The sequence below is a fragment of the Globicephala melas genome, chromosome 4, assembly GCF_963455315.2.
Source record: "Globicephala melas chromosome 4, mGloMel1.2, whole genome shotgun sequence".
Lineage (NCBI taxonomy): Eukaryota > Metazoa > Chordata > Mammalia > Artiodactyla > Delphinidae > Globicephala > Globicephala melas.
This window is the reverse complement of record NC_083317.1, coordinates 93,229,072-93,256,622: the sequence shown is the minus strand read 5'-3', so window position 1 is coordinate 93,256,622 and position 27,551 is coordinate 93,229,072. Positions and strand designations below refer to the sequence as shown.

The 27,551-nt window shown below is 38.8% G+C and overlaps 1 protein-coding gene across 1 annotated transcript in view; it reads right to left on the bottom strand.

The window, feature by feature from the left end:
- Positions 1–27,203, bottom strand: part of SPATA16 (spermatogenesis associated 16) — a 228,118-nt gene extending 200,915 nt beyond the window's left edge. Inside the window, exon 1 of the mRNA XM_030863342.2 lies at positions 26,589–27,203. Within this exon, the coding sequence (XP_030719202.1) occupies positions 26,589–27,203 (615 nt within the window). The remainder of the gene's footprint in view (positions 1–26,588) is intronic.
- Positions 27,204–27,551: the final 348 nt, after the last annotated feature.

The window sequence follows — 27,551 nt, the reverse complement described above, 5'->3', positions numbered from 1 at the left end:
CAATTTGTAAGAGCTTCTTTTGTCAGCATAGTACACAAATTGATAACTTTAACCTGAGAGCAATGATCTAGTGAAGCACAAGGATATGGTAAAAGTAAGGATGGTGATTTATTTCAGTTTTTCAGAACCATTAATAGGATAAACTATGAGTGGCAAGATTGTAATCACTACATATGTAGAGTATAAATATAATCTAGTTGGCTTCTGAGCAACTCTCTTTTAGGAATAAAGGCCGCCATCTTTCCCTTGGTCTGATATCACAGTGTTGGTCTCAGGACAACTAGACAGGAGGACATTGACAACTTGCCTTATGTATTACCACTTCGAAGAAAAAGTTGCTCAAAGAGTATGTCTTATTGATATGCATCTACCATCATTTCTGCACATAGAGGCTAAAATGTATTTCATTTCCTTTTTCTTCTGATCCAACTCATTTTTATCATTAGATACTTTAAGATGTTCCTTGTAACCTTCTTTGCCCTTAAAACTAGAAACCTATCTAATCAGTAGTTTTAACTTAAAAGAATGTCAGAAAAAGAGGGAATAGACACATTAGCAAATTCATAAATGTTGATACTTCTAATATCAAGTATAATCATTTGCTTATTTAACTGGGTCTCTAACTTTGCAGGCATCTTTTGCTCTCAGAATGGGTTTGGATTTAATACGTAGAAATGAACGAATCTGTTTGTCTTCCACTTCTTAGTAAAGGCCCCCTCTCAAGTCACTCTTTTCATAGAATGACATTTCACATTAAGGTCATATTGGCACCTGGTTTTCTTCATAATTACCTGTTTGTATCAGGGCCCTCATTAGTAAATTTGCTAATATTTATTTCCTCATTATGAACTGAGGTCAAGCTGTCTTTTTGCATTAGTCATTTGTTTATTAAACTAGCCAAAAAGTCAACATGTTTTCAAGCTGAATTATCTGACGATAAGGCAAGGAAAACAAGGAACATATTAGGCACTAGAAAAATATTTCAATGCAATGTATAAATAGAGGTTGACTTGAACAAGTAAAAAGTTGAAAAAATTATATTTGAAAAGAGAAAAGCTTTTAACTTAAAATGTATTGATTTTAAAATGTTTTTCAAAGAACTAGTCCCTGCATTTCAGAAGCTGCAGACCAGGTTATTAAAAGCAGATGCAGTGTAGGGATATTTGTGGACAATTTTCCAAGGTTCTCTAGTTTTTTCATACATCTTGCAAACGACGCAGTAACCACTCTTTGTTCTGGATCATCTTGGTAAGGATATTTGTATATTGAACAGCCTTGGAAAAAAGAGGTAGTGTCTCCCTCTGAGAAAAAGGGAAGGCATGCTTACTGCACATTATAAATGATCCGGCTTCCCTAAACTTGAGGTTCTTCTCCTATAACACAGTCCATAGTGGGTGTAGGTATCCATCAGGCCTCATCTGTATCACTCCTGTGGGACTTGGAGATAAGGGGAGCTGAGGGAAATGTGATGATGCGCATGCTGCTTGCTCTGCCACGAATAGTAAAGTCCTTTGTCTGTGACCCAGGAGTCTCATGCCTTCTACTGCCATCCACAAACTCTGGCAGGCCATCCTATTAGCTTGCAGACAAAGTAATATCTCATACTCTTCACAATTCTTCACAAGCCAGTAGTTGAGAAGGAAGCAATTTAGCATATACTGTGTTCTCCATGAGTCAGAGGGTGTGGTAGGCAGAACACAGGCTTCCCAAAGATGTTTACATCCTACCCCTTGGAACCTGTGAATATGTCATGCAACAAGGAGAGGAGGAACTAAGGTTGCAGATGGAATGGAGGTTGCTAATAGGCTGCCTTCAAGATAAAGAGGTCATCCTGGATTATTTGGGTGGGCTCAGTGTAATCGCAAGGGTTCTCTGAATGTGGAAGAGAGGCAGAAGAGAGTCAATGCCAGAGTTGGGAGGAATTTGAAGATACTACACTGTAGATATGGAGGAAGGGGCCACGAGCCAAGGACTGCAGGCGACCTCCTCTAGAAGTGGGAAAAGGCAAAGGAAGTCGAGCCTCCAGAAGGATGCAGTCCTCCTGCCAGGGCCTTAATTTTAGTCAGTGAGTCTCATTTCATCAGTGAGACTAAGGTAATAAATTGTGTTTAACTGGTGGTACTGTTTTAGGGCAACCGCAAAACACAAATAAGGAAGGGAGAGTGTTAAACCTTCCTGACAGGGAATGCTTTGGTTTTTTTCCTCCTTGCCTATCTGGCTTACGCTCATCCTCTGGAGTGGGACTGCTGGGTCGTATGGTAGTTCTATTTTTAGTTTTTTAAGGAACCTCCATACTGTTCTCCATAGTGGCTGTATCCATTTACATTCCCACCAACAGTGCAAGAGGGTTCCCTTTTCTCCACACCTGCTCCAGCATTTAGTGTTTGTAGATTTTTTTCATGATGGCCATTCTGACTGGTGTGAGGTGATACCTCATTGTAGTTTTGATATGCATTTCTCTAATGATTAGTGATATTGAGCATCCTTACATGTGTTTGTTGGCAATCTGTATATCTTCTTTGGAGAAAGGTCTGTTTAGGTCTCCTGCCCATTTTTGGATTGGGTTGTTTGGTTTTTTGATATTGAGCTGCATGAGCTGCTTGTAAATTTTGGAGATTAATCCTTTGTCAGTTGCTTCGTCTGCAAATATTTTCTCCCATTCTGAGGGTTGTCTTTTCGTCTTGTTTATGGTTTCCTTTGCTGTGCAAAAGCTTTTAAGTTTAATTAGGTCCCATTTGTTTACTTTTGTTTTTATTTCCATTTCTCTAGGAGGTGGGTCAAAAAGGATCTTGCTGTGATTTATGTCATAGAGTGTTCTGCCTATGTTTTCCTCTAAGAGTTTTATAGTGTCTGGCTTTACATTTAGGTCTTTAATACATTCTGAGTTTATTTTTGTGTATGGGGAGTGTTCTAATTTTGTTTTTTCACATGTAGCTGTCCAGTTTTCCAAGCACCACTTATTGAAGAGGCTGTCTTTTCTCCATTGTATATTCTTGACCCCCTTATCAAAGATAAGGTGACCACAGGTGTGTGAGTTTATCTCTGGGCTATCCTGTTCCATTGATCTGTATTTCTATTTTTGTGTCAATACCATACTGTCTTGATGACTGTAGCTTTGTACTATAGTCTGAAGTCAGGGAGCCTGATCCCTCCAGCTCCGTTTTTCTTTCCCAAGATTGCTTTGGCTGTTCGGGGTCTTTTGTGTTTCCTTACAAATTGTGAAATTTTTTGTTCTAGTTCTATGAAACATGCCATTGGTAGTTTGATAGGGATTGCACTGAATGTGTAGATTGCTTTGGGTAGTATAGTCATTTTCACAGTGTTGATTCTTCCAATCCAAGAACATCGTATATCTCTCCATCTGTTTGTATCATCTTTAATTTCTTTCATCAGTGTCTTATAGTTTTCTGCATAGAGGTCTTTTGTCTTTTTAGGTAGGTTTATTCCTAGGTAATTTTATTCTTTTTGTTGCAGTGGTAAATGGGAATGTTTGCTTAATTTCTCTTTCACATTTTTAGTTATTAGTGTATAGGAATGGAAGAGATTTCTGTGAATTAATTTTGTATCCTGCTACTTTACCAAATTCATTGATTAGCTCTAGTAGTTTCTGGTAGCATCTTTGGTATTCTCTATGTATACTATCATGTTATGTGCAAACAGTGACAGTTTTACTTCTTCTTTTCCGATTTGTATTCCTTTTATTTCTTTTTCTTCTCTGATTGCTGTGGCTGAAACTTTCAAAACTATGTTGAATAATAGTGGTGAGAGTGGGCAACCTTGTTTTGTTCCTGATCTTAGTGAAAATGGTTTCAGTTTTTCACCATTGAGAATGTTGTTGGCTGTGGGTTTGTCATATATGGCCTTTATTATGTTGAGATAAGTTCCCTCTATGCCTACTTTCTGGAGAGTTTTTATCACAAATGGGTGTTGAATTTTTATTCTTCAGTTTGTAAGTGTGGTTTTTCACATTGATTGATTTGCGTATAGTGAAGAATCCTTGCATTCCTGGGATAAACCTCACTTGACCATGGTGTATCATCCTTTTCCTGTGCTGTTGGATTCTGTTCACTAGAATTTTGTTGAGGAATTTTGCATCTATGTTCTTCAGTGATATTGGTCTGTAGTTTTCTTTCTTTGTGACATCTTTGTCTGGTTTTGGTATCGGTGATGGTGGCCTCATAGAATGAGTTTGGGAATGTTCCTCCCTCTGCTATATTTTGCAAGAGTTTGAGAAGGATAGGTGTTAGCTTTTCTCTAAATGTTTGATAGAATTTGCCTGTGAAGCCATCTGGTCCTGGGCTTTTGTTTGTTGGAAGATTTTTAAATTTTTAATCACCAATTTTAAAATTGGTCTGTTTATATTTTCTATTTCTTCCTGGTTCAGTATCGGGAGGTTTTGCTCTTCTAAGAATTTGTCCATTTCCTCATGGTTGTCCATTTTCTTGGTATATAGTTACTTGTAGTAATCTCTCATGGTCCTTTGTATTTCTGCAGTGTCAGTTGTTACTTCTCCTTTTTCATTTCTAATTCTGTTGATTTGAGTCTTCTCCCTTTTTTTCTTGATGAGTCTGGCTAGTGGTTTATCAATTTTGTTTATCTTCTCAAAGAACCAGCTTTTAGTTTTATTGATCTTAACTACTGTTTCCTTCGTTTCTTTTTCATTTACTTCTGATCTGATCTTTATGATTTCTCTCCTTCTGCTAACTTTGGGTTTCTTTTGTTCTTCTTTCTCTAATTGTTTTAGGTGTAAGGTTAGGTTGTTTATTTGAGATGTTTCTTGTTTCTTGAGGTAGGAGTGTATTGGTATAAACTTCCCTCTTAGAACTGCTTTCGCTGCATCCTATGTGTTTTGGGTCATCGTGTTTCATTGTCATTTGTTTCTAGGTATGTTTTGATTTTCTCTTTGATTTCTTCAGTGATCTGTTGGTTATTTAATAGTGTATTGTTTAGCCTCCATGTGTTTGTATTTTTTACAGATTTATTCCTGTAATTGATATCTAGTCTCATAGTGTTGTGGTCGGAAAAGATACTTGATACGATTTCAATATTCTTAAATTTACCAAGGCTTGATTTGTGACCCAAGATATGATCTATCCTGGAAAATGTTCCATGAGCACTTAAGAAGAAAGTGTAATCTGCTGTTTTTGGATGGAACGTCCTATAAATATCAATTAAGTCCATCTTGTTTAATGTATCATTTAAAGCTTGTGTTTCCTTATTTATTTTCATTTTGGAAGGTCTGTTCTTTGGTGAAAGTGGGGTGTTAAAGTCCCCTACTATGATTGTGTTACTGTCGATTTCCCCTTTTATGGCTGTTAGCATTTGCCTTACATATTAGGTATTCCTTTGTTGGGTGCATAAATATTTACAATTGTTATATCTTCTTCTTGGATTGATCCCGTGATCTTTATGTAGTGTCCTTCTTCGTCTCTTTTAATAGTCTTTATTGTAAAGTCTATTTTCTCTGATATGAGAATTGCTACTCCAGCTTTCTTTTGATTTCCATCTGCATGGAATATCTTTTTCCATCCCCTCACTTTCAGTCTCTATGTGTCCCTAGGTCTGAAGTGGGTCTCTTATAGACAGCATATATATGGGTCTTGTTTTTGTATCCATTCAACCAGTCTGTGTCTTTTTATTGGAGCATTTAATCCATTTACATTTAAGGTAGTTATCGATATGTGTGTTCCTGTTACCATTTTCTTAATTGTTTTGGTTTTGTTATTGTAGGTCTTTTTCTTCTCTTGTGTTTTCTGTCTAGAGAAGTTCCTTTAGCATTTGTTGTAAAGCTGGTTTGGTGGTGCTGAATTCTCTTAGCTTTTGCTTGTCTGTAAAGCTTTTGACTTCTCCATCGAATCAGAGTGAGATCCTTGCTGGGTAGAGTAAACTTGGTTGTAGGTTTTTCTCTTTCATCACTTCAGATATGTCCTGCCACTCTCTTCTGGCTTGCAGAGTTTCTGCTGAAAAATCAACTGTTAACTTTATGGGGATTCCCTTGTATGTTATTTGTTGCTTTTCCTTTGTTGCTCTTAATATTTCTTCTTTGTATTTAATTTTTGATTGTTTGATTAATATCTGTCTTGGTGTGTTTCTCCTTGGATTTTTTCCTGTATGGAACTCTCTGTGCTTCCTGGACTTGAATGACTATTTCCTTTCCCATGTTAGGGACGTTTTCAACTATAATCTCTTCACGTATTTTCTAAGTCCCTTTCTTTTTCTGTTCTTCTTCTGGGACCCCTATAATTTGAATGTTGGTGCATTTAATGTTGTCCCAGAGGTGTCTGAGACTGTCCTCAATTCTTTTCATTCTTTTTTCTTTATTCTCCTCTGCAGTAGTTATTTCCACTATTTTATCTTCCAGATCACTTATCTGTTCTTCTGCCTCAGTTATTCTGCTATTGATTCCTTCTGGAGAATTTTTAATTTCATTTATTGTGTTGTTCATCTTTGTTTGTTTGCTCTTTCGTTCTTCTAGGTCCTTGGTAAACGTTACTTGTATTTTCTCCATTCTGTTTCCAAGATTTTGGGTCATCTGTACTATCATTACTCTGAATTCTTTTTCAGGTAGACTGCCTACTTCCTCTTCATTTGTTTGGTCTGGTGGGTTTTTGCCTTACTCCTTCATCTGCTGTGTATTTCTCTGTCTTCTCATTGTGCTTAACTTACTGTGTTTGTGGTCTCCTTTCTGCAGGCTGCAGGTTCGTAGTTCCTGTTGTTTTTGGTGTGTGCCCCCAGTTGGTAAGGTTGGTTCAGTGGGCTGTGTAAGCTTCCTGGTGGAGGGGACTGGTGCCTGTGTTCTGGTGGATGAGGCTGGATCTTGTCTCTGTGGTGGGCAGGGCCATGTCCGGTGGTGTGTTTTGGAGTGTCTGTGACTTTATTATGATTTTAGGCAGCCTCTCTGCTAATGGGTGGGGTTGTGTTTCTGTCTTGCTAGTTGTTTGGCATAGGATGTGCAGCCCTGTAGCTTGCTGGTCATTGAGTGGAGCTGGGTCTTAGCATTGAGATGGTGATCTCTGTGAGAGCTTTCGCCATGTGATATAACGTGGAGCTGGGAGGTCTCTGGTGAACCAGTGTCCTGAACTTGGTTCTCCCACCTCAGAGGCTCATGCCTGACACCCGGCTGGAGCACCAAGACTGTCAGCCACCTGGATGGTCTTCCTAAAGCCGGGCTGCCTTCAGCAGCCTGACCAATGGAATATTCAAATTGGAAATGTTGCCTTAGCACTGCATGCTAGAGGTGATCTCCATTGCTCCATACCAGAAATAAAAAGGATGGGCAACTCCTCTAAGCTGGGGTTTCTGTGAATGTGACGTGGCTCCTCCACTGTCTCTTTCCTCTTCTGCCAACCGAAGCAGAAGACTCCGAGGCTTTAGAATAGGGCAGTACTCCTCAATATTGTCAAGGGCATGAAAAATGAGGAAAGTATGAGAAACTGTCACAGCCAAGAGGAGCCTATGGAGACATGAAGACTAAATGTAATGCTGTGTCCTTGGCTTCCTGTGGCCGCCTAGGCCCGCATCACTGGCAAGCTGCCCTTCATTCTAAGACTATGTTCTCCCCTGTATTTTTAATTTAGAGTCTCCTTTGAATGAAATGATGTTGTTAGAAGGCTGTACCATTGACGTTTGAACAACAGAGGCTCCAACTCCTGCGCAGTCAAAAATCCGCATAAAACTTTGCAGTCAGCTGTCTATATCCTCAGTTCCACGTCTGCGGATTCAACCACCCATGGACCTCGCAGTACTGAAGTACTCATTTAGTGAAAAACATTCGCATACAAGTGGACCTGCACAGTTCAAGCCCATGTTGTTAAAGGGTCCACCGCAGTGCCTTTTTTTTTTTCTCTTTTAAATGACTTTTCTTGGCTAATAAAATATTGGCAACCTATATTGACCCCCATTTAAAAAACATCATACTCATTCGTGAAATAAAAAATCTGGGAACCACAGCTTTAGATGTTATCAGATGCCATAGCATCTCATTCTTCCTTCACTGGAACACACACATTTTTTTTCATTGCTTTTTTATTTCTGAACAAGAATCCTCGTGAAGGGAGAGAATATGACTGTTTTGGACTGCATTCCCAGAGCCTAATGTACCTAGAACAGGCACATAATAAAAATTTGTTGATTGACATTGCAATACAAAATAAAAATTTCCCAGAGGTTAATACGTATATGATGATACTATAAGTATTAAGATTATATTAAGCGTGCAAATGCCACAAGGTAAAAGCCTTCAAAAGTTATGCATTTTGAGACAAAAAGAGAGCCATTGCTTTTGCTTGTTCCTAAAAGTATACTTATATTTCCAAATCAATGATCTCAAAAGGTATTGATACTCCTCATAAAGATTCCTGCATAACAAATTTCTTTTAGAACTCAGTAGTAATAAAAAGACTATCTCTTCCTATGGGTCAGTATTACTTAAAATTAGTAAATGTGAGCTAGCTAAATGAATTCCTTTTCCCTTTTCACCTTGGCTCCTAGTAAGCACAGAATAGGTTTTCTGATTTACTTTGTTTCCTGTTTCCTGTCCTACTTCCTCTGCCCCTTCCCTATTTGAGTCCCTTTTTGACTTGTGTTCCTTTGCTTTTATTTTAGCTATGTTTCTTTGTATAGTAAGCCAGCACATGTGCTTTCTGAAAAGAAACTAAGGTACTAACTGGCTCAATCACTGATGTATTGAGGCTCCAATACATGAATGTTCATGATTACTAGGCTTGTCTTACACTCTTCCCTGTAATACTTATCTGATTTTCTCACAGTAAGAATAATATCCAGTTTCCCACTGTGCAGTTTACCTGGTAACTGTTTAAATGAATGAATCAAATGTTTAAAAGCCAAATCCCCTCTTGGACATTATACTCTCTACATAACATTTTAAAAAGGAAAGTAATCTTGAGCTAAAGGGGAATTGTAAGTATACAGTTGTGAACATTCAGTAAATGACCATAAAGGAGAGACATATATTTCCTAGCAGGTATATATATTTCCAATCTGAAATATACAAGGACAGGTTTCCCTATGAAATGATACTAGAGATATTAGACTTAGGTCTAGTCAAAAGATTTTTTAAAGGGATTAATCTCTAGTTACAAAGAGTACAAGTAAAGGGAATATAAGCTTTTCTATTGGCTCATGTTTTAATAAATACAGTATGTGGCTTCATGAGAGTTTTTTTTTTTTTTTTTTTCATTATTACCAAACCCCAGTTTCTGTGAGGTGGGAGTTGAAAGGGGAAGTGAGGATGGAATGAGCTTCTTCCTGTGATGGGCAGGCCACAGAGGTGAGTCATAGGCCCTCCATAGCCGCCTCAGAACATTTCCACTTTATTTGTCTGAATTTATTGAGCTCATATTCAGCTGTTCGTTGTAGGCATCTGTTCCTTAGTGTGTGCCCTTTTTATGATTATGCTGTGATTTGGCTATGTTGATTATAAAATATTTTGAATATCACTCATGGTTCTATTTAGGATTTTATTTGAAAAGTGGCTCCACTACTAAGTAGGCAGCATTACATAGTGGTTATAGTTACCATATGTTTGGAATCACATAGGCCTAAGTTCAGACTCTAACTCTACTGCTTACAGGTAGGGTGATCTTAAGCAAGTTATTTGACTTCCAAGAGCTTTAGTTTCCTTATCTGCAAAATGGGACTAATGATAATCCTACTTCCTTGGGTGGTTGTGAGAACTGAAAGAGGTGTAGTCGGTAAATAGCTGGCACACACTGACCACTTAATAAATGCTGACTTAAGCACACAAACAACAGAGCAAATCAGAGTTAAGACTGTACCTGTAAGTATTTGAATGGAAGCAATTTCAGGACAATAGAAAACTACTGGGTTTTTTTCTTTTTTTTTGGCTGGGAAGTGTTTTTTCCTCTCCTTTGATTCTTAGAGATGGAGAATGAATAAAGAGAATTTTAAAATCTACCTATGTATCTGTAATCCATCTATAGATTTCAGGTATTTTTTTTAAGAATAGTAATCCTGGAGGCAGTTGCTACTCAAAGTTCAGCACTGATGTCATGGAATAAAAACAGCCTTTCCATCAAATCACTCCCACCAGTCAGAGGGAATTTCCAAGTTGGGTATCATTATTGACTTAGCCATTATTGACAGTCTTTGTTTCTTGTTCTAGAGTAAATATGTAATAGGAGGAGTCACATTATTTTTCTATCTGAAATCAGTGGTTTACACCAGACAGTAATTAAAATGTAACACTTTCAACAAAATTTAATACGGAAAAATTCATCCAGAATTAATATGACTGCATTACCATATGCTACCTATAAAACACATTATTAGATGAATATTCCAAGTGAAATCTACATTTAGGTAGCTATTAACTTCTACCATGTTTATTTTTCCTCTAAGGATTTTCTAGGAGAGAACAATGCTAGACTTGATGCATTAGAAACGACATCAAAATCTAAAATGTTACAACCTCAAATAATGCACAATTCCTAAAGTGCCAAAGATTTTACAGTCTCTAAATATAAGAGAAATTATGCTTTTATATAAGAACCTTACTACTAATAAAGAGCTTTCTGACTTTTATAGACTAGGAATATTTTTTCTAAATGTTATTGCTTAACTACTATCCCACTTCTTGAAAATATGAGCATGCACTTCATTTTAGAGACATTTACCTCACTCTGTAAGAAATGGCCAATCAGGTCAGCATGGGCACTCCTAAAGGATGGTAACTGAGTTCTAATGCAAGTTTATAACCCAACACAAATGAAAGGGAAGTCGTTTTCTCCTACTCTGCAAAGAATTACCAGAATTGTATAGGGGGAAACTCATTTGCCCAAAAGGTACTTTTCAAACTTGTTTTGAATTGAAAACCATTGCACTCCTAGACAAACACACTGGTTTGGTGAGAATGAAGAAAACTACGTCTTCTCATACACAGCTGATGGAAGTATAACTTGGCAATATTTATTAAAATTTCAAATGTGCAAACTCTTGGATTCTAATTTAAGAAATGTGTCCTGCAGACATGCCTGCATTTGTGCAAAATGACATGCGTACAAGGTTATTAATTGCAGCACTATTTCTAAGAGCAAAACACTGGAAACAATCCAAATGTTCATCAGTGGGGAATAGATATCTTCCATATAATAGAATATTATGCAATGATAAAGAGGAGGAAATATATGCTGATATAAAACAGCCTCTAAGACTTACTTCTAAGTAAAATCAAGTTGCAGAAAGAATATCATGTACTACCATATTGCTTGTATTTATTAACTTAAAAGATAAACAGTGTTAAAGATAAACAGGTTACCCATTTGGAAATTGGGTGGCTGGAGGATAGGGCTAGAAAGGGGACTTTTCACTGCATACTATTTTATACCTCTTGAATTTTGAACTATGCAAATATATTACCTATTCAAAAAATAAGTGAGAAAGTTAAAATATATAATTCAAACACAGTGAGTGGCACACCTCCCACTTGTGATAGTCATGCTGTGTAGGGGGATGAGCTGATGATTGACCTGACATTGCACTGTGCATGTAACTGTCATCAGGATGCACTTAAGTGGAGGTCAGAAACCTATCACAGCCACCTACACCTCTCTCCAGCTTCAGCTAAGCCTTTTGGCGTTCATTTTCATTTTTTCATATTCTTCCTTAGCCTAAATTAACTAGTGGCAGTGGCAGCAACTGTATGATGCCATAAATGGACGTCACCACATGTGAGATGCTGTTCTCTGGACACCTCCTCTGACAAGAATTCTGCCTGAATCCATTACTTAGCAGTAGGGACTGTTTTAGAATGCACCCTCAGTGTTCATGCCAATAAAGTGGAGAGAAATATACAATAACTCAATTTTAAAGTTTTTTTTTTTTTTTTTTTTTTTGTGGTACGCGGGCCTCTCACTGCTGTGGCCTCTCCCGCTGCGGAGCACAGGCTCTGGACGCGCAGGCCCAGCGGCCATGGCTCACGGGCCCAGCCGCTCCGCGGCATGTGGGATCCTCCCGGACTGGGGCACGAACCTGTGTCCCTTGCATCGGCAGGCGGACTCCCAACCACTGCGCCACCAGGGAAGCCCTTTAAAGTATCTTTGAGGACAACTCTGTGGGAGCCAGAAATGCTGAGCAGGCCTCTGGTGCCAGCAATGGCTTCCCATACTCTACGATGACATGTGTCTCTGGTGCTAGAGATCATAATATTTTACTTACTTCTTTTGCTTAAGTGGATACTTGACTGCTGCTCCCATAACCCATACAAATGGTAGGACATCTCCTTCATTCCTAATTTGAGATTTGTATCAGGACTGAGCTGTTTTAAACTACTTCCAGTATTTTTTTTTTGGTCCATTGCTGAGTGAAGTTTTAAAGTTAAAAAATGATTAAAATAAAAACAGAAGAAACAACTGGTGTGAGGTTACCAGCTTTCAACATTCACACCTTAGGAAGGCATCAGAAAGTGTGAATATTGACTGTTTCATTAATTTTCATTTTTCACCATTATGCTTGGTATTTAAAATAATTTATTTGTTGTGTTTAAATCCTACATGCCAGCAAATAATTATCACCCTATCTCAAAGCCAGTGCTCTAGGAAACATCCCAAATAGAGTATACTAAAAGCACAGAGTGCACACACACACACACACACACACACACACAAACACACAGGATGTTAATAAAGCCACTGAGAATTCTTATTTATCAATATTTTAAATTAATTTTTTAAGCATTCAGGTAAATTAAGGTAACTCTTTTATTAAAAAGGTGTGCTTCTCACTATATGTATTGATATGTTTCCTCCTAAAGCAGTCATAAACTATTATTCAGTAATATTCCAAATATCAAAAAACGAGAAAAATCCAATACATATAAATGAACATGCCAAGATATAAAAACAACCTTGCTGATTAACTTCAAAGATGTATTATGAAAGCAATTTATCATTGTAGTAATTCTAATAACCCTAACTGTTTTTTGATTAGTGCTGTACATAGGAAGAAAGGACATGGGAGAGGTATGAGTAACAAAAAGAAGAAAATTATCCTTCTACTTTGCTGGGTATGAAAACCCTCTTTTCTCTTCCTTCAGACTAAGGCTTGCTGAGCTTTCTATGACTGAGCACAAGTGGATACACCTGGGCTAGACCACTGACCAGTCAGAATGGAGGGGAGGGATAATTCATACCTGCTGCTCCAAGCATGTTTCAACCCCTCTGAATGAGACATTCCCAAAGTCTCATTCCAGCTGTGCTCTGTGGCTTCCCTCTGAAATCTGTCCTTCCTTCCTTTCCAATCTACTCTCAGGGTCATGGTCCCTCCCACTGTAAACAAATCACCCCATACCCTTTACCAAGAGGTTCTTTCTATGTTCTTCAATTTAAGCTGGACCCTCCAAGGAGCCCTTGTCCTCTAAAGCCTGTGTCACATGGAGGTTTTTGTCCTTCCTGTCCCTTAGCACAGTATCACAGAACCGTGTCATCTGGCTGTCCTACCCTCTCTGTCACCTAACACACTCATTATTTCCCCACATTTACTAAGAGTTGACACCTGGATTATGGTTCCTCTTTGCTCTTTGTCACAACATCATCCTGAGTGACTTCAGATATCCAGTATCCAGCTGTGGATGACTCATCTTGTATCCTGACCTCTTGCTTTTTTTTTTTTTTTTTTAATTCCTGAACTCTTCTAATTTAGCAGCCCGATCTCATGAAACTTACAACCTCTCAAATCTTATACTCCAGTACTACTCCTTGACCAGATCTTCTAGCCTTTCAGCTCTTTCCCTCTCTTCTCCTCAAATGCCTTTTCTTTAACTGTCAGACCCTGGGCCACTACATACCCTCTGTTCTGTCCTTTCTTACCCAGCCCAGACCTAGAGTCCACCATGGTAAACATTCTCTCATCATTAATCACAGTAGCTCTGCCCTCTCATCCATTTCATCAAAACCTCAAGTCGGAGTCCATGAAAACTTGTGGATGCTCAGAGACACAATGTAGAAAATCACATAACTTTGCAGTTTGTTCTCACTATAGATTCATGGTCCCTCTTCTTAGGGATCCCTGAATCCTCTGCCTTAACCCTATTTAGGCTTTGTCTAATTTTTCTCTGCTATCTGTCCAATCTTTCTCAAATTCCTCAACTGCTTCTGACTCAATTAAAAAATCAAAAAATTCTCTCAACTTACCCTCAAGTCTTAAAAACTCTTCCTTCCTATCACAGGGGAACAGGTTTCCATGTGTTCAAATCTAACATTTCCATCTGTTTCCAGACCCCCATCCTGTCACACTTCCTTGGGGGATCTCACACCTTCAATCATCTTTTCATTACCTTTACTCTCTCTGTCTCTAAGGGCTCTTTCAATATAATCATGACCAGTGTCCATATCCTTAAAAAAAAGTAAAAATCAGCCCTTCACTCTATATTCCCTTCGAAATACTGTTCCATTTCTCATCTTCCATTCGAGGTAAACGTTCTAGACACTGTGCCTACTTCTTCCCTTTCCAAATCTCACCATTGCTTCTGGCAGTTAGCTCTATTGAGAAAGGCTGTGTCTTAGAAGCACATCCTTGATTACAAGCAATGAAATCAGGCATTAGTTTCAGATGATGGTTTATTCTTTTAACAGAGATTACTGAGATTATATCATATGCTCAACCATATAACGAGTACAAAGACTGATCATGTCACTGAAATTTCAGGGTATAAATTTTGCTGGCTTAATTTTAGTCCACGTTCTAAATACGGTACATATGAACAAGGTTAGTCTAACTTTTCAGATCCAAGATACTTCATCTCCGGGCTTGCTAAGCTCATGTCCACTCCTATTCTTGCTTTCTAGTTGAGTTGCAGTGATACCCATTAAAATTGTTCTCTTCATAGACCCTTGACAGCCAAAGATTATTTTTCACTCTAAATGCTACCTTTAGAAACTCTGTAACTAGATATTTTCCTAAAGCCTCCAGTCCATGAGGAGTAACTTCTTAGAGGTCTCTCAATTAATGTTGTCTCATTATTTCTTAATCTGAGAGGTAATTCACATTTTCCAGGATTCTTTCATCATCTCTCTTTCTTGTTACACTTCAGGTGGCATCAAGTATGGATGCTTCCTCCAAATGTCTATCTTTGGTCATAAACTTTCCTCTGTGCTTCCTACCTACCTGTCTCTAGGCAACAAATGTGCTGCACCAGCTGAGCTTGTCACCAGCCTTCACACAAAATACATCCAAAATTGCATTCATCTTCTTCACCTCAGGTTCCTGAGTTGGTGGCGCTTTGATACTTAGAAAATGCTTCTTTGTTTCTCAACTGCCACTAAGGTGTGAACATTTTCCTTTCTCCCTCCCTCCCTCTTTATTTCCTCCCTCCCTCCCTTCCTTTCTTCCCTCCCTCATTTTGGTTTCTCCTCTTTATACTTACTATTGCTTATCTGGTTCTGCCCTTTACTTTTCTCATCAAGATTGTCATGGTATAACCTGCTAATGGCCTCTAGTCTTCTCCCTCTTAAATCTGCCTCTAAACCAGTGGCTTTCAAATATTTTTGACCAAGATCCATGATAAGAAATACATTTTACATCACAACAGGGACACACAAACACACACAGAGCTAGACAGACAGCACAATTAATTGATTTCTCTCTCCTCTTCCTAGGTACATTTCTATTTATGGATAGATATAGATATACCTGGGTATATAACAGGATCAAAATTTTCACAGAGTAAAACTTTCCAGTATTTCATAAACTCTGATATTTTCTATTGTATTTCTATTCTATTGATATAAGTTAAACATAATGCTGGTCACAATCCATTAAACTGATTTCAGAACCCAGTAATAAGATAGAACCCAGAGATTGAGCACTGTTTTTGTTCTCTACATACACTAGAGTGATGTAGCAAAAATAAATAAATATGTAATTGACACCATCATTCCCCACAGTAATGCTTTTGGGAGGCCGCTTGTTATTTACTGAATAATGTCCAAGATCTTGACAAGGTATGCATGGACCCCTGGCAACCTGCTAGCTCTTCTAGGTTTATTTCTCCCTATTCTGCCCTGCACTTTCTTCCATAGGAACATTCTACGCATTCCTATATTACCCTGGAGTTTTCTCTTTCTAGTTCCTTCACACCCTTATCCCCCTGGCTGTTTTCTCCCAAAATCAGCACTTGGATCATAGCAAATAAAATGTCTGCTATAAGAACAGTATAGTTACAATATAGATGTAATTGAAGAAAGGATAAAGAGCTGTAAGATTGAAATCTTATACTTCCTTGTAGCTCCTGTAGTAGTAACCAGCATAGTGTTGATAAAGTAGTAACTATTCAATATTTTTTTCACTGATTCTCAAGCAATCCTTCTTTTTTTTTTTCTCACATCATTACTTCCCTATCCAAGAACCTACTTATTGCCTTAAATACCAATTCCGATTTCCTCTGCCTGGTTTTTAAGACCATCCAGCATATGGCTCCATCTCTCCACCTTTATTTCACAATAACGCCTTCCTCTGGCCTGCCCATCTCTTAGCTGTCCTTATTAGGTTTCATGCATCTTTCCTCAAGTTTTCCATCCTGTTAGCAATGTTTATCTCCAATATCATACTCATTTTCTGTCCCCTCTTCCCACCCGCTTTTCCATTCAGTTATTTATTTATTTATTATTATTATTATTTTGTGGTACGCGGGCCTCTCACTGTTGCGGCCTCTCCCGTTGCGGAGCACAGGCTCCGGACGCGCAGGCTCAGCGGCCATGGCTCACGGGCCCAGCCGCTCCGTGGCACGTGGGATCCTCCCGGACCAGGGCATGAACCCGTGTCCCCTGCACCGGCCGGCGGACTCTCAACCACTGCGCCACCAGGGAAGCCCCCAGTTATTTATTTTTGAGGTTCATTCAAACCTTTAAATTCACCACAAATCCTCTCAACATTTCTGTGAGTATTTTATGCATTTTTATCTTTAATAGAGAATAATAATAGTTCCCAACTCACTGGGTTACTGTGAGAATTCGAGGTGTTAGTATAGATAAAGTGCCTGCCACCGAGTTCATGCTCATGTGTATCACAAACTCCATCAAACATTCCTATCCTGAAGCTCTGCTCTACACGGCCATTGCACATCACTGAACACTTGATAGATTTCTAATTTCCTTACAGTTATAGAACTTTTCTCTAAAGCTTGAATCTAAGTTCCTTGAGAACCAAATCCCTGTCGTATAATGTGATCTTACCCCAACATCACCCAACAAGTTGACAGAAAGTAGTGAGAAAGTTGTCACTTAATAATTTGTGGTTGATTTCTTAGCAAAACGTATCCCACAAAATCAATGATTAATTTCTCATAGATTAGCAGCATAATTTGAATCATCATCATCATATCCCAAAGCAAGTACTCCAGAAGTTATTTCTGGATATAAAATATATTTTGGTGGCGGCCTTCAAGTATATATGAATCCAGTGTTCTCAGTACTCATAACAATTCATTCAAAATAATGAAACCATACTGAGACAGTGTAATGAAAATTTGGTTCCCCTTTTTTATTACACCCTGCCTATCTACATCCTGTTCTCTGATAGAAACAGAATCATCTCTCAGGTGGAAAGAAAGTCTTCTCTATTTTAGTGAATGTCAAATGAGGCAACCGAAGTGTTAAACTAGATGATTAAATAAAAGTTTTCCCCTAACTTTCTTCTAGATCATCTGAATCAAAAGAGTAACCACAACCTTACTCTGTTCTACATTCCTGTGAACAAATTTAAGTGGACCTCATCTGCTCATTACATGCAGAGTCTGTTTGAACATCACCCTGTGTTGTGTATGAAAGCTGGAAAGGGGTAGGGGAAAGAGAGAGAGGATTGCTGTTTTAAACTTTATCTGGCTTTGGAAGCCTTGCAAGAAATTTAGAAAGTTGGATAGTGGAAGAAATGTTGGGCAACATTATCCAACATTTGGATACGAGTCGTCTTTTTTTTTTAATGTGTGTGAACCTCCACATGGAATCATCAAATTGAATTACAGTTTAGGGTTGTGTAAGACTTCAGTGAGTGAGTTGGTTGAGTTCTGATTCACAACAATGTAAACAGAGTTAACAGCATTTAAAAATAGCCTAAGGTTGGGCTTCCCTGGTGGTGCAGTGGTTGAGAGTCCGCTGGCCGGTGCAGGGCACACGGGTTCGTGCCCCGGTCCGGGAAGATCCCACATGCCGCGGAGCGGCTGGGCCCGTGAGCCATGGCCGCTGAGCCTGCGCGTCCGGAGCCTGTGCTCCGCAACGGGAGAGGCCACAACAGTGAGAGGACCGCGTACCGCAAAAAAAAAAAAAAAAAAAATATATATATACCCTAAGGTTAACTGTCATTTGAATCCAACCCCTAACGATGACCCGTAAACTATGAAAATGAACCTGCTCACTGAAAAGATCTTGCTTGGCTTCCTGTAGATTAGTAACTCATTTTTTGTGAGGTCATCACTAATGAAATGAATTTAGAGACACATGCTAACTAACCACTGACTGGTGTTTAGTATCAACCTATTTATTAGTGTTAACAGAAAAGTAGTCATTGAGTTAATTTGCTTTTTAAGTGAGTATGAGAAGATTGTTTTAAATGTAAATTTCCAAAGAGTACGTTTTCACGACAGTGACATTCACATTTTTCTTGATGCTTTGTAATAGCTTTAGAATGTTTAGATATTACTTCTCTTAATTCCCTTCAAAAAAGCACACATGGGTTAACATCTATTGTAGGTAATTTTAAAGGAGAAGGATCTTCTGTGTGAGCAGTTCTCAACTGTTTTAGCTGCTCTGGGAACTTAAAAATACCAGAACCCCAAGCATGGTCATTGCCTGAACCTCAGACAATTGTATAAGACTTTCTGAGGGTGGGTTTGGGCACCCCTGTGTGTGTGTGTGTGTGTGTGTGTGTGTGTGTGTGTGTGTGTGTGTGTGTGTGTATGTATGTTTAATAGCTCCCCTAGGTGACTGTAATTATGTCAAGAATCTAAAGACCTAAATAGACATTTCTCCAAAGAAGATATACAGATTGCCTACAGACACATGAAAGAATGCTCAACATCATTAATCATTAGAGAAATGCAAATCAGAACTACAATGAGATATCATCTCACACCGGTCAGAATGGCCATCATCAAAAAATCTAGAAACAATAAATGCTGGAGAGGGTGTGGAGAAAAGGACCCCTGTTGCACTGTTGGTGGGAATGTAAATTGATACAGCCACTGTGGAGAACAGTATGGAGGTTCCTTAAAAAACTAAAAATAGAATTACCATATGACCCCACAATCCCACTACTGGGCATATACCCTGAGAAAGCCATAATTCAAAAAGAGTCATGTACCAAATGTTCATTGCAGCTCTATTTACAATAGCCAGGACATGGAAGTAACCTAAGTGTCCATCGACAGATGAATGGATAAAGAAGATGTGGCACATATATACAATGGAATATTACTCAGCCACAAAAAGAAACGAAATTGAGTTATTTGTAGTGAGGTGGATGGACCTAGAGTCTGTCATACAGAGAAAGTCAGAAAGAGAAAAACAAATACCGTATGCTAACCCATATACATGGAATCTAAAAAAATAAAAAAAAAAAAGGTCATAAAGAACCTAGGGGCAAGACGGGAATAAAGATGCAGACCTACTAGAGATGGACTTGAGCATACGGGGAGGGGGGAGGGTAAGCTGGGACAAAGTGAGAGAGATAGCTAGTGGGAAGCGGCCGCATAGCACAGGGAGATCAGCTCGGTGCTTTGTGATCACCTGGAGGGGTGGGATTTGGGGGGGGGAGGAGACGCAAGAGGGAGGGGATATGGGGACATATGTATATGTATAACTGATTCACTTTGTTATAAAGCAGAAACTGACACATTATTGTAAAGCAATTATACTCCAATAAAGATGTTAAAACAAAACAAAACAGTGTAACACAATGACAACTTGAACATGGATTTAGAGTTCCTCATGTTTCCCAACAAGCAGTCCTTTGTGAAAGCACCTTGTGGTTGGCCATTAGTTCTTACCATTCCTGCTTAACAGTGTTCTAAGAGGTTCAGAAAGTTGCTCAGAGTCACACAGCAGTTAGGTACCAGAAGCAGTATCCAATACAGATAATCTGACTCCAAATTCAGTGCTTTGTCCATCAGAGCTCTGGATCCTTGTGGCCACCTAGGGTTATGTGAGCTAGATACATCGAAGTGCTTACTGCTAATCTGCCAGATGGGCAATGGCAGGTGTTTACAAACCTACCAGTGGTGTGGCATAAATCTCTGCTATTCAGAGTAGTCCCTGGACCAGCGGCATGGACGTCATTTGGGAGCTTATTTGAAATGAGGCATCTGGATGCTCTACCACAGACCACGTGCATTTTTAACAATATTCCTATACAACTTTTATAAACTTTAAAGTATGAAAAGCAAGAGTGTAAAGAATTCCAGATGTGAAACCAGGGCACCTGAATTTGACCTCAGCCCTTCCACAAACTAGCTGGGGCACTTTAAGTTTTTTTAACTTCTCAGAGCATCAGTTTTTTGTTTTTGTTTTTTTTATCTGTGAAATGGGAATGATAATATCTGTCTTTGAGGGTTGTTTTGATGATTATCTAAATAAATGGGCCTGGACCCCCAGCAGTAGTTTAAGAAATGCATACTGAATCTCTCTGCAAATCCACAGATGTGTAAAAAGACAGCTCAGGCATTCAGCGAATTTGGTGAACTCTTGATTCCCTGATTATGTTGGACTAGGAACTATCAGTGTTAGAATCCATTTAAATTAAGCTTTCTGGGATGTCCATATTTTCATGCCCTAGAGATTTGCTACAGAATTATTCTCAGCAGAGCAATTATAGGTGAGGCTGCCCTATAATGAGATATCTTTGCTACTTCATTAAATAAACCCCCTTGCATGGGCTCCAAAATGGACCTGCCTCATACCAAATTCCATTACACTGGAAGTAATCGCATAAGAAGGCCCTGGAGCGGGTTCAGTGGTCCTGGATACCTAATGTTTACCATAAAGGGAATGTGTTCTAGAACAGTGGTTCCCAAAAGCTGGTTCTCAGACCAATACTTTACTGATCCAAGGGGCAATGAAAAAAAAAAAACAATTTAGTCAACTTTTCATAAAATTGAATTATAATCTATTTTAAAAATATCCTTCATTCTGAGCGTATGCCCTTTTTTGAGAGTATGCCCTTTCTATTTTCTATCTTTTTGGTGTTCAACTGCTCCATATTTTAATTAAATAATGATGATAATTGATGGTAATTTTTGCAATGTTCTTGTACAATACCAATACAAAGTCAATCCTCTCCCCCCTCCAACTTTTAACAAGAGTTTTAAGGTCCTTGAAATCCCCCAATTCTGAACAATCGTTATAGAAAAAATTGCTTAAAAGGAAATTCTTTCCTATGAAATTAGCAAGGGGCAGAGAGCATTTTCCATTGGGGACCAAACTGCACAGTTTTAATTGGAGGGCAAATTTGTCTAGTGTCAGCATCTCACAGAGTGTAATGCTCCTCAAACTCCTGTGTGTACCAGGACCATTTGGGATCTGTTAAAATGCATATTCTGATTCTGCAGGTCTGGCACAGTCCAAAGTTCTGTAATTCCAGCAAACTCTCACTTCGAGTAGCAAAGGCATAGTGGTTAAGGTGGTGAGCTCTGAACCAGATCACCTTGGTTCAACTACTCCTGTTACTACCACTGCTAGCTGTTGATCCTTGAGCAAGTTACTTAACCTACCTATCCCTTAGTTTTCTCATTAGCAACAGAAGAATAATAGTCCCATCTCACATTTTTATTGTGAAAGTGAAATGGAATATTGAACGTAAATATTCCCAGAATGTAAAATACAGTACCTGACACATAGAAAGAGCTCCATAAATGTGAGTTATTACTCTAACTTCACAGATCAGTGACTGGAGCACCAAGATATTAAAAAAGAAAAATATTAGCACCTCAAGGTGGAACCCTCAAGGGGTTCCTACATGATGAAATTGGAAGAATTGAAAGTTCCATTTGGTGAGGGATAAGTTGTGGTCTGACTTCTTTGGCTGGTTCAGTGGGATTGTTTGAAGCTGTGAATCTTAAAGGGTGGGTATAGATCTGTTCTAATTCAAAAGGTGGAAGCCTCTCAATTACTAAGATCCTGTAAGTAAGGTTGAAATTATGGTATGGTTTAGGTTGCGTGCCACAAAATTATTAGAACCTTTGCTAACTTATAAATGACAAGAAAAATACCATTAGTACATTCCCAGACTTTAAGTTTTCCTATAGGTTTTTATTAATAATTATTCTTTTCCCCATGAAAGTACAGCTAGAATGTTTATTAATTAATCTCTTCTTACTTTTTGTTGACAGCCAAGCAATTTATTGGAAATAGTGTGTATTGCCTAATATGCCTCATTGGCCCATGAGGCCAATGTCTTATATTTATTTATTTATTTTTTATAGAATCCCTACTATTTTAATAGGGGGTGAATTTATATAGTTGTTCTTTAAAAATTATAGGTAATAGCATCTAGGATAAAACTGTGGTTTAATATGAATTTATGGTTTTTATCTTCAGTTTGTACCTTTTGCCCATCTGGTATGATTTCCGCTGTGATTTCAAACACAAGAGCAAGTGATGACTGATTTTTTTAAATTAATTTATTTTGGCTGCATTGGGGCTTCATTGCTGCACGCGGGCTTTCTCTAGTTGCAGCGAGCGGGGGTTACTCTTCGTTGTGGTGCGTGGGCTTCTCATTGTGTTGGCTTCTCTTGTTGCGGAGCATGGGCTCTAGGCACGCGGGCTTCAGTAGTTGTGGCACGCGGGCTCAGTAGTTGTGGCTTGTGGGCTCTAGAGCGCAGGCTCAGTAGTTGTGGCACACAGGGTTACTTGCTCCGCGGCATGTGGGATCTTCCTGGACCAGGGCTCGAACCCGTGTCCCCTGCACTGGCAGGTGGATTCTTAACCACTGCGCCACCAGGGAAGTCTGATGACTGATTTTAACAAGGATTGATGAGTTAGTCACAGAGCTAAGGACTAATCTAACCTACTTAACTGGTTCAACTTTACATAGTAAAAAGGAAGCACAGAAAAATTATTTCATCAAGCACATTTAAGTTAATGCCTCCTGTGTTCTAAAATCCTAAATGATTAAAGTTGACTGCTTTTGGGAAGCTAAACTGTTATCTTCTGAATCACTGCATATCATTTTTATCTTTTTCATTTATAAAATATCAGAAATTTACCTGTCTAGTTTGTGACTATGTTATAGAAACAAAAGGAGTTAATACTTTGTCAAGAGCACAAGGAAACTAATGTTTAAGCAGAACATTCTAATGCGTTGATTAGATAAGTTGGAAATTATTGTGTCTATTAATAAATATTCACAAATTTCTAGGGCCTTTCCCCAGTTTTTACTTTGTTTCTTTTTTTGTGGTCTTACCTTTAACCACAACCAGTCTTCTGTATATTTCTACAGCTGACTCTGTACCACTCAGTTGCCAAGCATTTTATATGCCTCACAATGCCTCCCATGTAATACTCACTCCATGGGAGAGTTGCTAGTTATCCTTCCATAGCCATACCCATTCTCCCCTTCTTCTTCAGTAATAGGAATAAGAAAAATACGATTAGCACATTCCCAGACCTTTAAGTTTTCCTATAGGTCTTTATTTTTAATTTTTTTTCCTATAGGTCTTTATTAATAATTATTGCTTTCCCCATGAAAGTACAGCTAGAATGTTAGTGACCATGAATGTTAGGGCCATCGGGAATAAAGACCGTATTTTTCAGCCTCCCTTGTAGCTTTGTGCAGTCACATGACCAAATTCGGGTCAATGAAAAAAAAATGGAAATGGTGTGTGCAACTTCCCATCAAGTGTGCTTGGAAGGACGCAGGGTGACTCTTTCCTTCCTTTTGCCCTCTTATGGCTGGTTAGAAGGTGGGCGTGATGACACCAACAGGAGCTGGCATTTTGGATTAAGAGGTCACAGTCACACGTTAAGGAATAAAATAGAATCTGGTACCTGATGGTCATGTCATACCATACCGGCGCTTGACTACCTAACATTTATACGAAAACAAACAAACAAAAACTTCTCTCTTGCTTTAGACACAGGTATTTTGGGTTTCTGTCACTTGTAGCCAAATCTAATCCTAACTTCACACACTGAAATATTCATTGTTGCATTTATCTTTCAGGTGTGATCCTTATCATTATGCCTTGGTCTCTGTCATCCATCTTATCTTACTCAGTCATGTTAGGACCTAAGGAAAAGCAAGAGATGCATTAAGTAATACCTGAGAACACTTAATACTGAAGAAGTTAAATTCAAGAGAAGTTAAATTCAGGAGAGGAAAGAGTTAAAGAGGTTAAAAATCTTTTCTATTCGCAGTAACTTTGGTTTATTAAGAGACATTCTAGGTAAGATTTCAAAAGTTAACTCCCAAGGTAATTAGACAAAAGCTAGGCCAGCTGTCTAAGCTAACTTTTGGTCTCAAAATAATTACTTTTGTTAATTACCAGTAATTTGTGTCATTATCCAACACTTTCCTGAAAACCCTTGAGGGAGGGGGAGGAGGCAGAGAGAGGGAGAGAGGGAGAGAGGGAGAGAGGGAGGGAGAGAGGGAGAGAGGGAGAGAGAGAGAGAGAGAGGGAGAGAGGGAGGGAGAGAGGGAGAGAGGGAAAGGGAATGGGAGAGGGAATGGGAGAGAGAGAGGATGTGCACAGCAGAGTCAGAACACAAGCATTTTCCAGTACAGTTGCAGTACAGATCTTGGGGTCGTTAAAACCTGATTCAAATTTTACACTTTTGCACACTGGGTTTTATGGGAAAAACGGATATTTTCTTCCAGTTACTGCAAATATCTTTTACTTCTACATAGGCTTAACTTGAATTTTATGTTCTTTCTTATTTTATGCCTTTTTTTCCCATTGCCAAAATGATTCTTTTCCTTTATCTATAAAATTACACCTTTAGGGCTTCCCTGGTGGCGCAGTGGTTGAGAGTCCGCCTGCCGATGCAGGGGATACGGGTTCGTGCCCCGGTCCGGGAAGATCCCACATGCCGCGGAGCGGCTGGGCCCATGAGCCACGGCCACTGAGCCTGCGCGTCTGGAGCCTGTGCTCCGCAACGGGAGAGGCCACAGCAGTGAGAGGCCCGCGTACCGCAAAAAAAAAAAAATCACCTTTAGCCCTGCATACCCGCCCCACCCACCACCACCAAATTTCAGCTGAAAATAGCCCTAGCAGAAGTGCCCACGGTTCTTCCTGGAGTCTTTACTTAGCTTCCTTTTCCCAGTCAGTGGCTTCTGGTCATTAGCTCAAAGAACAGCAGAGGGTTCTCAGTGGTTTGTGGATAACTTAATTTGGGGGCACTTTTTACATAGTTCAGAAGTTTACATAGTGCATCACTCTTTGCCTCTTTGTGTAAATGACCCTTTATAAGGACATATATTTATAGATGCATCTAGTTGTGCACTGTCTCACCACTTCATGTCTCTTTGGGCCTCCTTTTTTGTGCCTAGAATTTCTTTTTAAATAGTTAGTGGCACCATTGTCTAGTATTGTCCATTAATAATTCATTGTAGATGTAGTCATTTTTAACCTGCAAGTGACAGTGTAAATAATACTTTTTAAATATCCATCACAAACATCTCACATCTGACTCCTGCCCATGCCCCAGGTTTCATGGTGGATCAGTCACTCCTTTATGCCATCTCTATTTAACTGTTTACTGCTTTCTCTCCCTCACCAATTGTTAGAGGGAGGCACCTTGTCTTAACTCATTTTGTAAATCTCAGCCACCAGGCATATATAAAATGCTTGAACTATTTTTTGTAGTTAATTAAATATGCAGTCACGAATGTTGCCAAGCCAACGGAGTTCTAGTTACACACTTTGGTCCTTTTATAAGTTCAGTGGGTCATTAGATAGTGCAGTTTTCCCCATGACCTTTTTTGTGTTTTATTGGTGATTCTCACATTTATTTTAGCCCATGGGCTATTTCTTTATGCCAAGATATTGACCAACTTACCTGCTTGCAGAGAGAAAAATAATTATTCGTAAAGCTCAGTAGAATGGGAAGGGAAGGGAAGTTTGATGGTAAGGTAAAATGGTGTTGTTTTGTTTTTAATCAGTATTATACATAAATTATCAGCCCATGCTAAAAAGTAAGATGGTTATGTTTAATCATGAAGACTACATATCAAAAGGGGACAATTTGTATATTCATTAACTGCCTATTTCTAGAGAATCTATACTCTACCCATCACCACTGTACTAAAACTTTATGGTTTTTATAGGTATACATCTAAATTACAAAACCAACTGCATTTTAATATATGTTACCCACTGCAGAATTTGTTAGAGAAAATGCATGAGATGTGCTTTTGGGGTGATTTCTGTATGTCAAGTGCACACAAGCATATTAATTTGCAGGCACATCTTATTTATGTAAACTGAGAACTGCATAGTCTTGATATCATTCAATATTTTCACCCCATGATCGCTGTTCATTACAGTATAATCAGAACTGCTCAATGTAATCACAACTTTCCCTTTCACAGCTTCCCATCACCAATCTATGTTTTTTTTAATCCCATACCTCCAGTGCTGTTCTGAAATGTCCTGCTGCCACGGCGTATTTCTTTTGTCTGTAGCAAGAGCTGGCACCCTTTAAGGTTACCTGAAGCCATTTGTCAATCTGAGGCAGAAAGGTGAAATTAGGTACACGGAAAGGGTCTACTACTATTTCAGCAGCTTGGCATGTTGGCCGATTCCCAGTGGACATGTAGGACTCTACAAACTCATAGCTCACGTCCTCTTCATTAACGTAGACCAACTTCACCTCCACATCCATGATATTCTTTAAGGGGATATGAGGCAGAGGCATGGTGATCAATGGGCTGTCAAGGTCTATTACTTTTGCCTCTTTCTTTCCAGCTGGCTTTTCTTCACCTTCTGCCTTCCGTTTAAAGGCCACTTTCTCTAAATCATTGCTTTGGTTTTTTTTGATGCTCTTTGCCATTTTTATTCTCTCAGCTGTGATTTCTACCTGTTTATCTCCACAGCTTTTCTTAATCTCTTGTGGCATTTCCAGGATGCTGGGTGGGTTTGCTAAGGTGGACATTTTCTTGTTTGTATTTATCTTTGGAACAAGTTCATCAGGATAGAACCTATTTACTGTATTTTCTAAACTCCTACTGCTTCCTGAATCCATTGATTTCCCCCTGAAACACCTGTAGGGGTGAGAAGAAGACACATAATTACAACAAAATTTTGAAATTCCAGTGGCTTTAATTTAGTCAGACTATAGTCAAATTCATTGAAAACACTGTTTAATTCATTATAGGTATTTATCACCTTAAAGTAAAACTGTACGTACATCATCTGCTGACTGTTTTACTAGAGAAATATATGTTTCAGTCTCAGAATTCACCAAGAATTTGTTGAAAACACATTTAGACAGTGTCTTTCAAAAATAACCATCTATAGCTGAACAACGTTGAATGAACATTTTTATGGGGTGCCCAAACTCATTGAATAGGAAAAGCTTATGCATAGCCAC